At 40.3% G+C, this 14,434-nt stretch overlaps 1 protein-coding gene across 1 annotated transcript in view; it reads right to left on the bottom strand.

Annotated features, from left to right (window-relative positions):
- Window positions 1-558: 558 nt before the first annotated feature.
- AIG1 (androgen induced 1) overlaps window positions 559-14,434 on the bottom strand; it is a 145,908-nt gene continuing 132,032 nt past the window's right edge. Inside the window, exons 5-6 of the mRNA XM_023750097.1 lie at window positions 8,273-8,436; window positions 559-1,237 (exon numbers count right to left, since the gene is read on the bottom strand). Of these exons, the coding sequence (XP_023605865.1) occupies window positions 1,200-1,237; window positions 8,273-8,436 (202 nt within the window). The 3' untranslated portion in view covers window positions 559-1,199. The remainder of the gene's footprint in view (window positions 1,238-8,272; window positions 8,437-14,434) is intronic.

The raw sequence follows: 14,434 nt of genomic DNA on the forward strand, positions 1-14,434 counted from the left end.
TAATTCTTATTGAATTCATTTTCCTTGAAAATTGTACATTTCTCCGGGTCCTAAGAATTTATTGCCATAGAGCTATAAAATATATTTTCATAGTTTAAAATTTGCCTCACATCTGTGCTTATATTTGTCTTTTTTTCTTTGTCTTTTCAGTTAACATATTAGTAGTTTGCATGTTTTAATTATATTTATATAGATTAGATATTGTGATAATCAATTTATCAATTCCACTCTTATTTTCCTACTGCTTTACATAGTTTCTGCTTTTGTTTTTATTAGTTCCTTCATTATATTTCTCTAAGATTTATTTTTATGTTTTCTACTCCATATTCTGCATTAATATTACTTAAAAATAATTATGGTCAAACACTTTGTAAATTAACTCCCCCCCCAAAAAATGATTCTTTTTTGGATTTATCAAAAAGATACACATTTTTGCAATCAGCAAATTATAAGAACCAGGCTCAGTAAGCCCACTTTCAACAGGTAATAGAAACAAAGTAAGAAAGGAGACACGATGTTGTTAGGGTTTGAGATGTACCATGCAGACATCAGACTAGGTAGGGATTGCTTGGTCTTTATTAAAATTATAGTTTGCATTTAGGAAACAGTTCACAAGATTAAACCATGAGATACAAAAACATTCATGGATTTGACTAAATTGATGTACTTTTCGGTCACATTGCCTGTTTGAGGCAACTGTGACATTATTGCAGTAGGGGTCATCCACCACGTTTCCTCCAGACTGACGCTGGGGCCGAGGTTCCTTTCTCCAGCCACCTGTAGGGCAAATACATGAATGCCTTGCTCTACATCTGCTCCTTTGATTCTCACAAATTTCTCAACAAGAAACACAACAGAATTTTATTCTTAATGGTATTACCATTGCACAGATTAAAATCCAATGAGCAGTTTTAGTTTTAGAAACTAGAAGAGGGGGGAAAATGTTATCATCAATCATGAATTTGGAACGAGCTCTTTAACAAACAAGGAGGAGTTATTTTGGAAACAACTGTATTCTATTCTTATATAGTTTATTTCTCTATAAAAGGTGTCCTCCCTTGGGCTGGGAGGTGGGGTACATTCCACCGAGGTCTAAGTTCTGTGAGGCTTCCTCTCCTGTACTGCCAATGCCCCAGGGGAAATGGGGATAATGAGTCTTCATGGCAGCTCAGTCCAGCTCTTCCTTGTACACTTCGATCTCATTCCAATTTAGGCTTCTCTTTCTCTTCTTCCATACCTAAAAGATAGGCAAAGTACTTTATGTGAACATCCGATTAAACTGTGAGCAGCTTTGCCAAGCTGCTTTAAAAAAAACCACACCTCTCCTCTCTCCATTTCTCATTCACTCTCCTGCACTCCCCCCTTTTTTCCAGTTGAGAAGGAAAGTCATTTACTGCTTTCTTCAGAAACTTTCTCAGTGACCTCTCTCCCCACCCCTTTCCCTCAAATCAAGACAAAACATCTCCGGGACACACCCAGTCCTTGTGGCTTCTGGGAGTGAGGGACTCAAGTTAGTTCTTGACTCATGGAGTTTGCTCAGAAACCCCAACCGGACTGCTTTGTAAGGAACTTGTAGCGATAGGAGGTGCTGCTGATAGTTTCAAATAGACCTTCTTCATTTTGATTTTACTCCTGTTCCTGCCCAAGACAAGGACTCTAGGTGGTTAAAAGTCAAGCAATATATACATTTCTAAGCTCACTGAGAGCTTATCAGCCACAAGAACTGTTTATTTTCATACCCATCTGTACTTAAACTCAAGTTCTGCCTCTCTTCAACCCAAGCCTCATAGACAGTTTTTTCTCTTTTAATTTTTTTATTTTTATTTAAAAAATCTTTATTGTTTGAAGTATTACATATGCCCCCCCCCCCCTTGAACTCTTCTAGCCCATCCCTGCCCTAGGCCTTCACTACCCTATTGTCTATATCTGAGGGTTGTGCATATTTGCATACAAGTTCTTTGGTTGATCTCTTCCCACCCACCCACACTCCCCCCATCTTCCCTCTGAGCTTCGACAGTCTGTTCTATGCTTCCATGTCTCTGGATTTATTTTGTTCCTCAGTTTATTTTGTTCATTAGATTTTACATATGAATGAGATCATGTGATACTTGTCTTTCTCTAACTGGCTTATTTCACTTAGCATAATACTGTCCAGGTCTCTCCATGCTGTCTCAAAGGGAGAGATTCTTCCTCTTTATTGCTGCTAGACTGTTTTCCTTCCTGAGACTCATATGGACTGGACTGGTAAGATCTCTGTCTATTGCCTATATAGTAAATAGCTAATGGTGTTTCATTTTCCTAGAGATGAAAATGTTCAAGTCATTCTTATGAATCAAAGTTAACTCTGGCAAATGCTTCCCACCTATTTTCTAGATAAAGATTTTTCTTCTGATACTAAATTCTCAGAGAATTTTTGCTGGAACAAAATAACCCCACCCGTTGCCTTGGAGGGTCTGTTGGTATTCTTTCATAACCTGAAAGCTCTCTGAGGGCAGAGCCTTTACCTGCTTCATTCCAGATTATATTCCTAGAACATAACACAGTGTCTGCCTCCTAGTAGGGGCACAGTTCATCTTTACTGAATCAATTAATAAACAGTAAACATAGAGGAGGTCTCAGCCGGCTGGCCTAGAGGGAAAGCAGAACAAAATATGGAACTTCCAATATAAAAAATCATAAGCCTAACTGCAGAGGATCACCATGATAGGGCTTCATTAGGAAAGAACCCCCACCCTGGCTCCTAGTATGTGTTTTGTGGGTTCAGGGTGGTAGCAGTACAATGTGGGTAACATGCTCTGAACAGGTGTCCTTAGATATTCTTTTAGGTTTGGTTTTCATGACTAAGGAACTGGCAGGGATCTGTACCACTTTTTCCAAAGTAATTTTCAGAATCATATTAAGGAAAACTTCAAATCCAGGAGTCAGGACATCTGAAGGGAGGAGGAGTACGGTTGTGGGGTGAGCAGGCAATGGCTTAGTTGTTGGGTAACCAAGGCAAAGGCAGAAAAACACTACACAGGTTCCATTCAAACAACACACATGACTTGGGTTCCCACTTCATCCCTGTGGAGAAACTATCAGGAGCTAACTGCTTGCTTTTCTTTTTCAAGTCTGTTTCCTCCTCAGTGTTTTCCTGCAGATGGGTTGACTTGGCAGCAAGAGTGGAATCTTCAAAAGCGGGGGTGGAGAACAGGGGGTGTTCACTGACCCAGACAGGGAAAACGGCTCCCCACCTACTTTCGTTTGGCAGCTTGGAGGTAGAGGGAAAAATTAGACAGCTGTAAATAATATTTGGAAGAACCAGAGGTATAATTTCCACACAAATAGTTGAAAAAACCTGTCACAGAGCTGAGGCAGGAGGTGCTTTCGGAAACACAGAGGAAGAGCTGACTGACACTGAGAGACTCAGTCACCTGTGATTCCCCCAGACTGGGAGAGGGGATCAACCAGAGGGCAGTGCTGGGACACTGCAGGCCTGGGTGGGCCTGGGTGGGACATGAGCTAGATGGGCAGCTGGGAGAGAAGAAAGGTGGATGTTTCTGTCACATAGGCCTGGCTCTGGCCTCCTTTGTCCTTTGGTCTGCTTTCTCTGTCCTCACCTCAACCTTTCACCCTTGGACACTTTCATTTTTGGTTGTATGAAGTTTGACTTTAATAAGACTTACCCATTGGAATTGAAATATTCTTTTAAAAAATATTTTTTTATTGATTTCAGAGAGGAAGGGAGAGGGAGAAAGAGAGATAGAAACATCAATGATGAGAGAGAATCATTGATCGACTGCCCCCTGCTGGGGATCGAGCCTGCAACCAGGGCATGTGCCCTTGACTGGAATCGAACTCAGGACCCTTCAGTCCGCAGGCCGACACTCTATCCACTGAGCCAAACCAGCTAGGGCGGAATTGAAATATTCTTAAAGTACAGAAATATTTCAGCTGTTGTAGGTTGAATTGCGTCCCCCACCAAAGTCATCAGTTGAAGCCCTTCCTAATCCCCAGGACCTTGGAGTGTGAGAGCAGGCCAAGGATGTGGCTGGACAACCGCTTGCTAAAGAGATTAGGCAGATGACCTGTGGATCCAATTAATCATCTCAGCAGAGCCTGGAAAGACCTGTGGGGGACCCTCTGTCTGATGATTTGGACCCCCATGGATTACATGGGAGGCCAAAGGGGTTTTGAAAATTTTGTACCAGCAGAAACACTGCCAGCATAGATGAACGGGCAGGATGAAATGCAGAAGGAACGACTCCAAAGACATTTCATGGGCTGGATCCTTCTTGGCTCCAGAGGGTAGGGCTGCTGCCCAGGGCCAAGGATGCAGGGCCATAGCCTGGTGAGTCCTGAGGACAGAACATTCAGCCAAAGAGGATTATTCTCAAGCCTTAAAATCGAATGGAATTTGCCCTGCTAGCTTTTCGACTTGGTTGGGAACCATGACCCTTTTTTACCCTGTGATTTCTTTCTTTTGGAAAGGAAGTGTATATTCTATGCTTGTCCAGCCATTGCATTTTGGAAGATAGCTTTCTGTCTGGTTTCACAGGTTTATAACTGGAGAGCAATTTTGCAATTTTGCTTCAGGATGAATCATTCCCCCAGTTTTACTCTTGTGTGATTTAGATAATATTTAAGGTGAGATTTAGGACTTAAGAGTTGAGTCTGGAAAGACGTGGGGGGCTATTGGGAATGCATTTTGTGTGAATAAAGCACATGAATCTGGGGGGAGGCTGAAGGCAGAATGTTATGGGCTAAATTGTATCTCTCCAAACTAACTCCCAGTACTTTAGAATGTGACTGTGTTTGGTTCTTTACAAAGTTATAATGAAGTCACCGGTGTGGGCCCTAATCAAATATGACTGATGTCTTTATAAAAATAAATTTGGAGACAGCTTCACACATAAGTGAGAACTCCATGTGAACATGAAATGGCCATCAACAAGCCAAGTAGAGAGACCTGGAACATTACTTTCCTTCTAGACCTCAGAAGAAACCAACCCTCCAATACCATGATTTTGGACTTCAGGCACCCAGAATTGTGAGCCATGACATTTCTATTGTTTAAAGCAGCCTTGGGCAAACTACGGCCCGAGGGCCGGATCCGGCCCGTTTGAAATGAATAAAACTAAAAAAAAAAAAAGACCGTACCCTTTTATGTAATGATGTTTACTTTGAATTTATATTAGTTCACACAAACACTCCATCCACGCTTTTGTTCCGGCCCTCCGGTCCAGTTTAAGAACCCATTGTGGCCCTCGAGTCAAAAAATTTGCCCACCCCTGGTTTCAAGTCTTCTAATTTGTGGTACTTCATTGTAGCAGCCCTAGCAAACTAATACAATATCCACAAAGCCACACGGAGTTACTTTCTTTTCAAAAGAGTAAATGATTACCTATAAATTTAGCATAATCTAGGTCCACGGTTCTGAGAGAACTTTCTGAACGCTCATGTGTCTGATTTTCCAACGGTGACATTCTGTTGGTTCACTAGAAATAACACTGGATTGAACATCCGTCAGAAGGAGGTGGCTCTGTGCCCACCTTTTTTGGTGGGTTACTTAAGATTCATGGGCCTCAGTTGACTCTTTATAAAAGGTAAGGGGTGGCTAGGATGATTTTCTAATCTTTTTAGGTTTAAGATTCTATAATAATGTGATTTTATCTCGTAGTTGAGGACAACATAGCGTAACCAAGTGAGCCATTAAAATTCATTATGGATAAAAGGAAGGGAGCTGAAATGTGGTATTCCTGCTTCTTGGGGGAATTTTGTTTGGGGTGTAAGTAAACGTACTCAGAATTGTAATACTGTACTTGATTGGATTCAGTTCATCCTAACAAGATGCACACAAACACACATAGGACACACTTCTTTTAATTTGCAGTTTCAGATTCATCTACCTACCGAACCAGGCAGCTAATGTGACAGCAAAGTGGCCAGTGAGGATTAGGCAAAATTAAACAGCCATCTAAAGTAGGCAACTGATACTCAAGTCCAAACTATTGTTGCCAGAAGAGAACAGTGGGCTCAGTGTTGCCAGGTCTTAATATATTTGAGAAGATAAAAAATGTGGCCTTGATGTGAAATCTTCCAATTTTGAAATGTTGGTTCCAAACAAAAGTCCCACTATGTAGGCCTAAAAAAAGCTTTTTGGCAGGTAAGATTTGGAGGAGGCCATCAGTTTGTTATCCCTCTCAGATATGAAAAAGATGGCCACTTGGCATAAAACATCTGTCCCCATGGAATTATCTAGATGGTCCCATGCAGATAAAATTAATCCCTATACTTGACATGAGTTACAAAATGTTAGTCATCTTTAACTCAAGTTTGCTGAAGAGAATAGCACAAATTAAATTGAACAGGTGATTCAACAAATCCTTAGTTGCAGTATTCATTTTTAACTTCTCACTCAAAGCTGCTAAAATGTAGTATTATATTAATATAGATTGGATTTTTCTCTCTCTTTCTTTTCAGGCCATTTTCTCTTAGAAGTAGTAGAACAATGGCAAATGACCATTAGAATCAAGCCCATCATATACTATATATTGGACATACAGTATTAGCTTAAATTGAATTATGGCCTTTCTCACAAAACTTAAGACTGTTTACATTTTATTCTGTTATTTAAAAAATATATCTTTAATGATTTCAGAGAAGAAGGGAGACAGAGAGAGAGAGATAAAAACATCAATGATGAGAAAGAATCTTTGATCGGTTGCCTCCTGCACGCCTCCTGCTGGGGATCGAGCCCACAACCCAGGCATGCGCCCTGACCGGGAATCGAACTGTGACCTCCTGGTTCATAAATTGACACTCAATCACTGAGCCACGCTGGCCAGGCTACATTTTATTTTTAATATATTTTGAAAGTTAGCTAAATACTTTTATAAGTTAATTAGTAGAGGAGATTACTATTCCCATTGACAGAAAGGAAATTATGGAAAGATTAATTTCTGGTCCCTCAGCCATGGCCTGACTGATAAAATTTGATACTCGCGAAACGTTGCTCAGTGATAGAGCGTCGCTGCTGCGGACTGAAAGGTCCCAGGTTCGATTCCGGTCGGGGGCATGTATCTGGGTTGCGGGCACATCCCCAGTGGGAGATGTGCAGGAGGCAGCTGATCGATGTTTCTCTCCCATCGATGTTTCTAACTATCTATCTCTCTCCCTTCCTCTCTGTAAAAAATCAATAAAATATATTTAAAAAAAAAAAATTTTGATACTTTTCCTAATAGACCACTTATTAAAATCAAGCCAGCTGCTGAGAAAAGAAACCCTCAAGTTCCTCTGGGCCATTTAACATTGGACAACACTTTGACACAAACCATCTTAGAAGACCCACACACAAAAGAAGTCCAATTCGACAACCATGCAATGACTGTTTTATTTGTCTAATTAGGTCACGTTCCTGGCATAGTGTCTGGCACAAAGTAGGGTACTCAATGACTGCGGAACATAGATCAGTTTCTGGCGAGGCCTAAAATGTTGTGATTATTTCAGAGGAGATGCCCAGAGCTCTCTAAAATCCCCAAGTCATCTTGTCTTTGGATGGATTATCATGAGGGCTCAAGTCACAACATATCCGTGTTGCTGCTTTTTTCACCGTCCCATTCTTATGTTATTTTACATACACTGTGGACAGGTTTTGCACAGCTTGGGTAAGATTACGTGCCTTGCCAAGATGGAGGCCCTGCTATAAATAGAAACAAAAGACAAATCAAATCGTAGGTTAAAAAACTTTTTGCAGCAATGAAGTGTTACCCTTTAGTGCCCAGACTACTTTGCCCTTGAACATGACAGTCACTGGTGAATCATGTGGCCTGGGCCTTCTGTGCTGCTCGATGTCTAGCAGAATGGTGGTGAGATGTCTCTGAGGCTACTGCCCCCATGGGAAGGATGATGTGACAAGTGGAGATCTGGGTGGCTTCCATCGAGACCCGTTACATTTAATAATTTATCTATTTCGTTGGGGCTCCTTTAGCTAAGGCAGTACTTATTAATCAGAGTGAACTCCCTAAATTTTTTCCTGTTAACACTACATTTTTCACTATAAAATTTATAGATGTGCTTTTCTCTTAGATTTAGATATTTTACTAGCTAATAAGACAAAGTGAGTAATGAACCTTTCAGGTAAATGCCAGGAGCTCTTAAATTAACATTGTTATTACAAAAAAGTAACTCTTCCTAAGTGATCCCATGCTACAGCAGAATTTTCCTTCGGTCTCTGTGCACACTTTTCAAGACTGAAATTCTCTTGTTTTATGCTCCCCTAAACAATACTTACTTCTCTGTGTATCCCAGATATAGCTGTTCAGGGCTTCTCCCAGCAGGTACAAAAAGTTCATAAAGATGGTTGTAGACCCAAAGAAGATGATTCTGGCTCCCGGGCCAATGTGTTCCAGGAAAGGGTACGCCCACATCCCGGTTACGTGATGCACCCAACACACCCTGCAATGGAATTGCAATGGAGACATAGACAGGACTTATTCTCATGTCAGATTTCAAAGTTGCTGATATTACCAACAGGACCCCTTCCCCCATTCCAACCATGCTTCAGCAATGCCAGTCACAGCTTTGCTTCCGAGACTCAGGAACTACTGGAAACACTGTTGTAATTTATTTTCTTTTATTTTTTTTTTCACGCAGAACTAATTTTAAACTGACAGAAGAGTAGCAAATATGGTATAGAGAGCTCCAGTATGCCCTTTGCTCAACTTCCCTGCATGGTAACATCTTGTATCACCATGGTAAAACGAAGCAGTGAACCTTGGTACACAATACTACTAGCTGAATGACAGATTTTATTTGGAATTTCTGTTTTCCCATTAATGTCCTTTATCTGCTGCATTTGGTGGTCACGACTCCTTACTCTCCTCCAATCTGGCAGTTCCGCAGTTCCTCCTTGTCTTTTCTGACTCTTGAAGGGTTCTAGTCAGGGATTTGAAACTGTTGTTTGTCTAAGTACTGTTGTACAATCTTCAATCTTCTTAATCTCTTCTTTACATAACTACATCCCATCTATTTTTTTAAAAAAATATATATTTTTATTGATTTCAGAGAGGAAGGGAGAGGGAGATAAAACATCAATGATGAGAGAGAATCATTGATCGGCTGCCTCCTGCATGCCCCCTACTGGGGATCGAGGCCACAACCCAGGCAGATGCCCTTGACTGGAATTGAGCCTGGAACCCTTCAGTCTGCAGGCCAACGCTCTATCCACTGAGCCAAATCGGCTAGGGAACGATGAAGGTTTTCTTTTTAAAAAGTTTTCTTGACTTACTAGGTCATCAAGCCATCTCAGATGCAGAAGTCCTGTTATGTGGGGTTTCACCTGGATTGGTGTGAATGATGCATCCACATGTCCCAACAGGATGTGCTTTCACCATTTGTTTCCTTGATATAATCAAGGCTCAATTTTCTGCACAAAAATGACTCATGGACTTGCTCATCTATTTCTGGAGACTTCTTGGTTCTTGGTTGACTTTCAATTTCTATCTCAATCTAAGGCCAGTTTGTCTTAATACCCAAATAGCTTCTGCTTAATATAATGATACCAGTTTTAATTTTAGCCTAAAAAAATGATAACCATTGTGCGTGTTTGTGTGTGTGTGTGCATACATGCATATGCACATGTTATAGTATCACAAGACTTCTGGGATGGTCTATTTTATTAAATGTAGCTCCAGTGTCATTCACTTTAACGAGCAATTAAAATTGACATTTATTAATGCCTCCTATCTGAGTGCTGTGATACACACTAGGCATACAGAAGTAAATGAGACAAAGGTGATTTTTGTCCTCATGCAGTACTGTCTAATGAGGAATACAGATATTAAAAAGGAAATAACTAGTGTAGTCAGAATTAAGAAAAGTTTAAGAGTAGGATGTCCTGGATGCTCAGAGATAATTTCCTGCTTTTTGGGGGAACCTTGCACTTACCATCAGTGTTTCTTTCTCTTATGTACTCAATTTCCTTTCAAATCATTTTTTTCATAACTGATAAATATGTAAAGCACATATTTCAGTAAAGCACAACAAAAAATTTCCCATCAACTTCACAAATACTGCTCTCTATCTCTCTTTCTCTTCAAAAGCAAACTTCTCCAGTGTCAGCCAGTGGACCAAAGTGTCTTTGGTTCAATTCCAGACAAGGGCATGTACCTTGGTTTCAGGCTCCTCCCTGGCCCAGACCCTGGGGTTGGGGCCAGTGCAGGAGGCAACCAATTGATGTGTCTCTCTCACATGGATGTTTCTTTCTGTCTTTCCCTCTCTCTTCTACTGTTTCTAAAAACCAATGGAAAAATATCCTTGGGTGAGGATTAACAACAACAACAACAAAACACCCCCAAAACAAAAAACACACTGGCTCTCTGTCATCAGGTTCTCCGGTTTTCTTCCTACCTCTGGCGCTGTTCTCCTTGGATCTTTTTGTAAGTTCACCCTTCACTACCAAACCATTAAATGCTGAATTTCCTTAGGTTTGGTTTTAAAACCTTCTTATAGTATGCATTCTCAGTTGATGAGCTTTTTCATGGCACTGCTTCATGTCTACTACCTATTCACATAAATTTCAAAAATTTATGTCCCCATCCAGATCCCTCCTCTGTTCCAACAATCATCATCACGTCTCATTTTGCACATCATAAAGATACCCTTGTCTTGATATATCTGCAGCCAATGTCATGCTTCTTTTCCTCAAACCTGGTCCTCCTCTGTTGTTCCTTATTCTTTATTTCTGAATGGTACTACCTCCATTCAGTTTTGCAACCCAAACCCAAGAGTCATCTTGTTATTTCCCTCTCTTTCATCACACATTTTCAATCCCTAACTTTGTCTTGTCAAGGTTACCTCACACATCTCTCCAATATGTTTATTGTTTACCATCTCCATCACCAGTATCATAACTTGTATTACAATCATCCATCTCTGTCTAGAGTACTGTCATGGTTTCTAATCTGTCTTCATATCTACTTTTGTCTCCTTCCCATTCATCCTCACATCTGCCAGAGTTTTAAAACCAGAAATCTGAACACATTATGTCCCTGCCTCAAACATGTCAATGGCCTCCCATTGCTTTTTTGTTAAAGACCCACATTTTTAACAAAGTCTAGAGTGCCCTTCATAGAATGGCTTCTGCCTGTTTCACCCCCGCCCCCCCTCCCCCATATCATACCTTGCTTTTGTTACACTGGCTTTCATTTGGTTTCTTGATTTTGCCATGTTCCTTCCTGCCATGTGGATTTTCACTTGCTCCATTTTTTTTTCTGTCTATGCTGTTAGTTACCTTACCTTTAGACTCATTAAATTATAGTTCTCCTTTATATCTTAGTTCAACTATAACGAACCAGTCATCAGTTAGAAAATTTTCTCTGACCTATTATATTAGATCAGATTTTACAAACTCTTTCAGAACCATAAATCTCTTTTATATTAAAGCTATTCTTTTTATTAGTACTTAAATTTGAATGACATATTTACTTGAATAATATTTCTCCCCCTTTATAGTATCTAAATATCTTATTGTATTTTCAATACTTACCACAATGCCTGTCACATAGTAGGAGAAAGAATAAATGAATCAAGTTACGTTTAAGCTGTGATAGGAGTAAAAGTTAATTGAACAAAGATGGGAGACAAGAACTTTCTAGCCAAATGGAATTGTATGTCAAAAGACCTGAAAACAAGGGAGAGCTCCCAGATATTCAAGAAGAAAACATTTTGTTGAGGTCAAGGGAGAGAGGGCATGAGGGTCAGGCAGACACTCCACTGTGGGTGACTTTTTAAAACATGGTAAGAACTGCAGTCTCTATCCTGGTATGGACATCAGGAAGTCTTTGAGGGGTACTGAATAAATGTGAAACAGATCACATGGTCAGGAGAGTGGGTTACTGGATCTCTAGGAAGGATGGTTGCAAGCTGGTTGGTTGGCAGCTTAAATTCAGCCACAGTGGGAGTTCTTACACCAAGGGCTGTCAAATGCTGTGCTTGGGTTCTCCTTCCTTCACTTCCAGAAAAGCTGGCTGTTAAACATTGGCCAGTAACCCACAGGTTACTAGCACTTAAAAAAAGTAAGAATATAAAAAAGTAATAATAGTAAGAAAAGTAAGAATAGTAAGAAAAAATAGAAGAAAATAATAAAAAATATCAGAAGGACTTGAATATAATGATGATAAAATGGTTTTGTGAGATTTCTGTTTCACTTGTGTGTATGTGTGTGTACACACACATGCACCTGCATGCTGTCTGGGTCATGTTGCCAGAGAAGTTTTATATATTTTTTTTATTCACAGTAAAATACATTTGAAAGGCACTGATTTTGGAAATAGAATTAGAACTTAGTGACTGATTGGACTTAGGCAGCTAGGGAACTGAGATGAGTTAAGGATTAATCATAGATTCCTAGCTTGATTAAGTGGGTGGGGAATGCTGCCATTTCCTGAGACAGGGAATGCTGTAAGGCAGCTGGTTTGAGGGGATGACGAGTTCAGTTTGGACATGTTGGGTTTGAGGTATCTGTAAGATATCCAAGGGGAGATATTCTGAAGGCAGTTACCTGGGTTTGAACTGTAGAAAAAAGAACTACTGTGGCAATATATATTGGGTGTGTTGGAAAAAAGTTGGTAGCTAAAGCCACCAAAACAGATTGAAATCATCCAGGTAGAATATAAGGAATGAAGAAAGTGAGTCCATGAGGGAGCCCTAAAAAAATCAAGATTTAAGGGATAGTTTGAGGAGGATGAGGCTTAAAAGGAAACAAAAAAACATGGGCTAGTGACATGGAAGGAAGACAGAAAAATGTGGCGTCTTATGCCAATGAACAAGTGGTTCAAGGGTAGAGTAGACCACATTTATTAACACTGTAACATTGAGAACTGAGAATAATTAGAAAACAAACTTTGCACATACAAATATATTTGTTCTGATTTCAAGTGTTATATGTATCATACAAATCTACTTTGGATGCTGAATGGATATAAATGATAAATAGTTAAGTAAAGACAAATTGACCTGGTCAAGCTCCGTAGCTCTTTACACCGTATGGCCAAATGTCATCCCATCACACAGTTCACAAGTTGTGGAGGTCCCTGGAGCCCTCAAGGAGCTGTAGTGAAGGAGACATAGCATCCCTCCCTTTTCTGGCTCTGTCACCCTTATATATCCTAGATAGACACACATACCCATTTTACTACTGATGACCTGTCAGTTCTCAAGATTATTTTATTTTAAAATATATTTTTTTTGTTAATTTCAGAGAGGAAGGAAGAGGGAGAGGGACATAGAAATATCAATGATGAGAGAGAATCATCGATTGGCTGCCTCCTGCAGGCCCCCTACTGGGGACGGAGCCTACAACTCAGGCATGTGCCCTGACTGGGAATCAAACCGTGTCCTCCTTGTTCATAGGTCGAGGCTCAACCACTGAGCTATGCTGGCCAGACAGATTAGTTTATTTTAAAGAAGATTTTAAACTTGCTTTTATCATCACATTTTGGTAAGGAGCGAGGCTATTTGGCAGCTAGGCCATTAGGTCAGAAGACACAAAGAACACAGATTCAATGCAGTAACAGCTAATAGCTAGTGATACTGAATTCTTAGTGACAGGCACTGTTGTAAATATTTCATGAGCAATGCTTTGGGGAAGGTATTAGAGTCGTACCATCTTATAGATGAGGACACTGAAGCCCAAGGAGGTTCAGTAGGTTCAGTACAGGGGTATGTACTTCAGCAGCACAACTCCTGGCTTGTATGCCAGGCTCCTCTAATGCTCTGAAGACTAGGATATGATGGGTAGGAACAGGGCTCTGGATGGCTTTTAATGGGCTCAGAACCAAAAATAACCTAAGTATAAAATATAAAATCTCTATGTAAATTTCTCTTTCCCCCCACTGACTCTAAAAGTAATTCATGCTCATTATGGAAAATGTGTGAAATACAGAAATGTTGCAAGATGCAAGATAAGTCAGTTTTGGTGAAGTTTTAATACAGGACTGAGCCTCCTATAAAACTCAGGGATCAGATTTTAAATTTTCCTCAGAGGAGAGGAAAACCACTGTAGGGCTGCAGGGGTAAAGTAATAAACACTTCCTTCAGAGAAGGCACTGACTTACCTCTTATGAAATAATAACATCATTTATGCATTTAGCCTACTGGAATTTACTACGCTCCTTGGCAGGCAACGAGCATGTGCCTTAGGGTAGAGTGAGATAAGGAACGTGCATCAGCTTCTCATCCAGTGGGTCTCCGTGTGCCTTCCATGGCACCTCCAACCTGATGCTTCTGAAGGACTTTTCAAGAGCATTTGGCTTTTGGCTCAAATGCTGATTTTAGAGCTGGTCCTCTCTTTAGATCTAATCCACCCATTTTAGGGCCATTCTATAGGCCCCTTGGACCATTTTCTGAGTACTAATTGCATGAAGACTGGTTCCTGTTACATTTTTGAAAACCT

The sequence above is a fragment of the Myotis lucifugus genome, unplaced genomic scaffold, assembly GCF_000147115.1.
Source record: "Myotis lucifugus unplaced genomic scaffold, Myoluc2.0 scaffold_11, whole genome shotgun sequence".
In the NCBI taxonomy this organism is placed as follows: Eukaryota; Metazoa; Chordata; class Mammalia; order Chiroptera; family Vespertilionidae; genus Myotis; species Myotis lucifugus.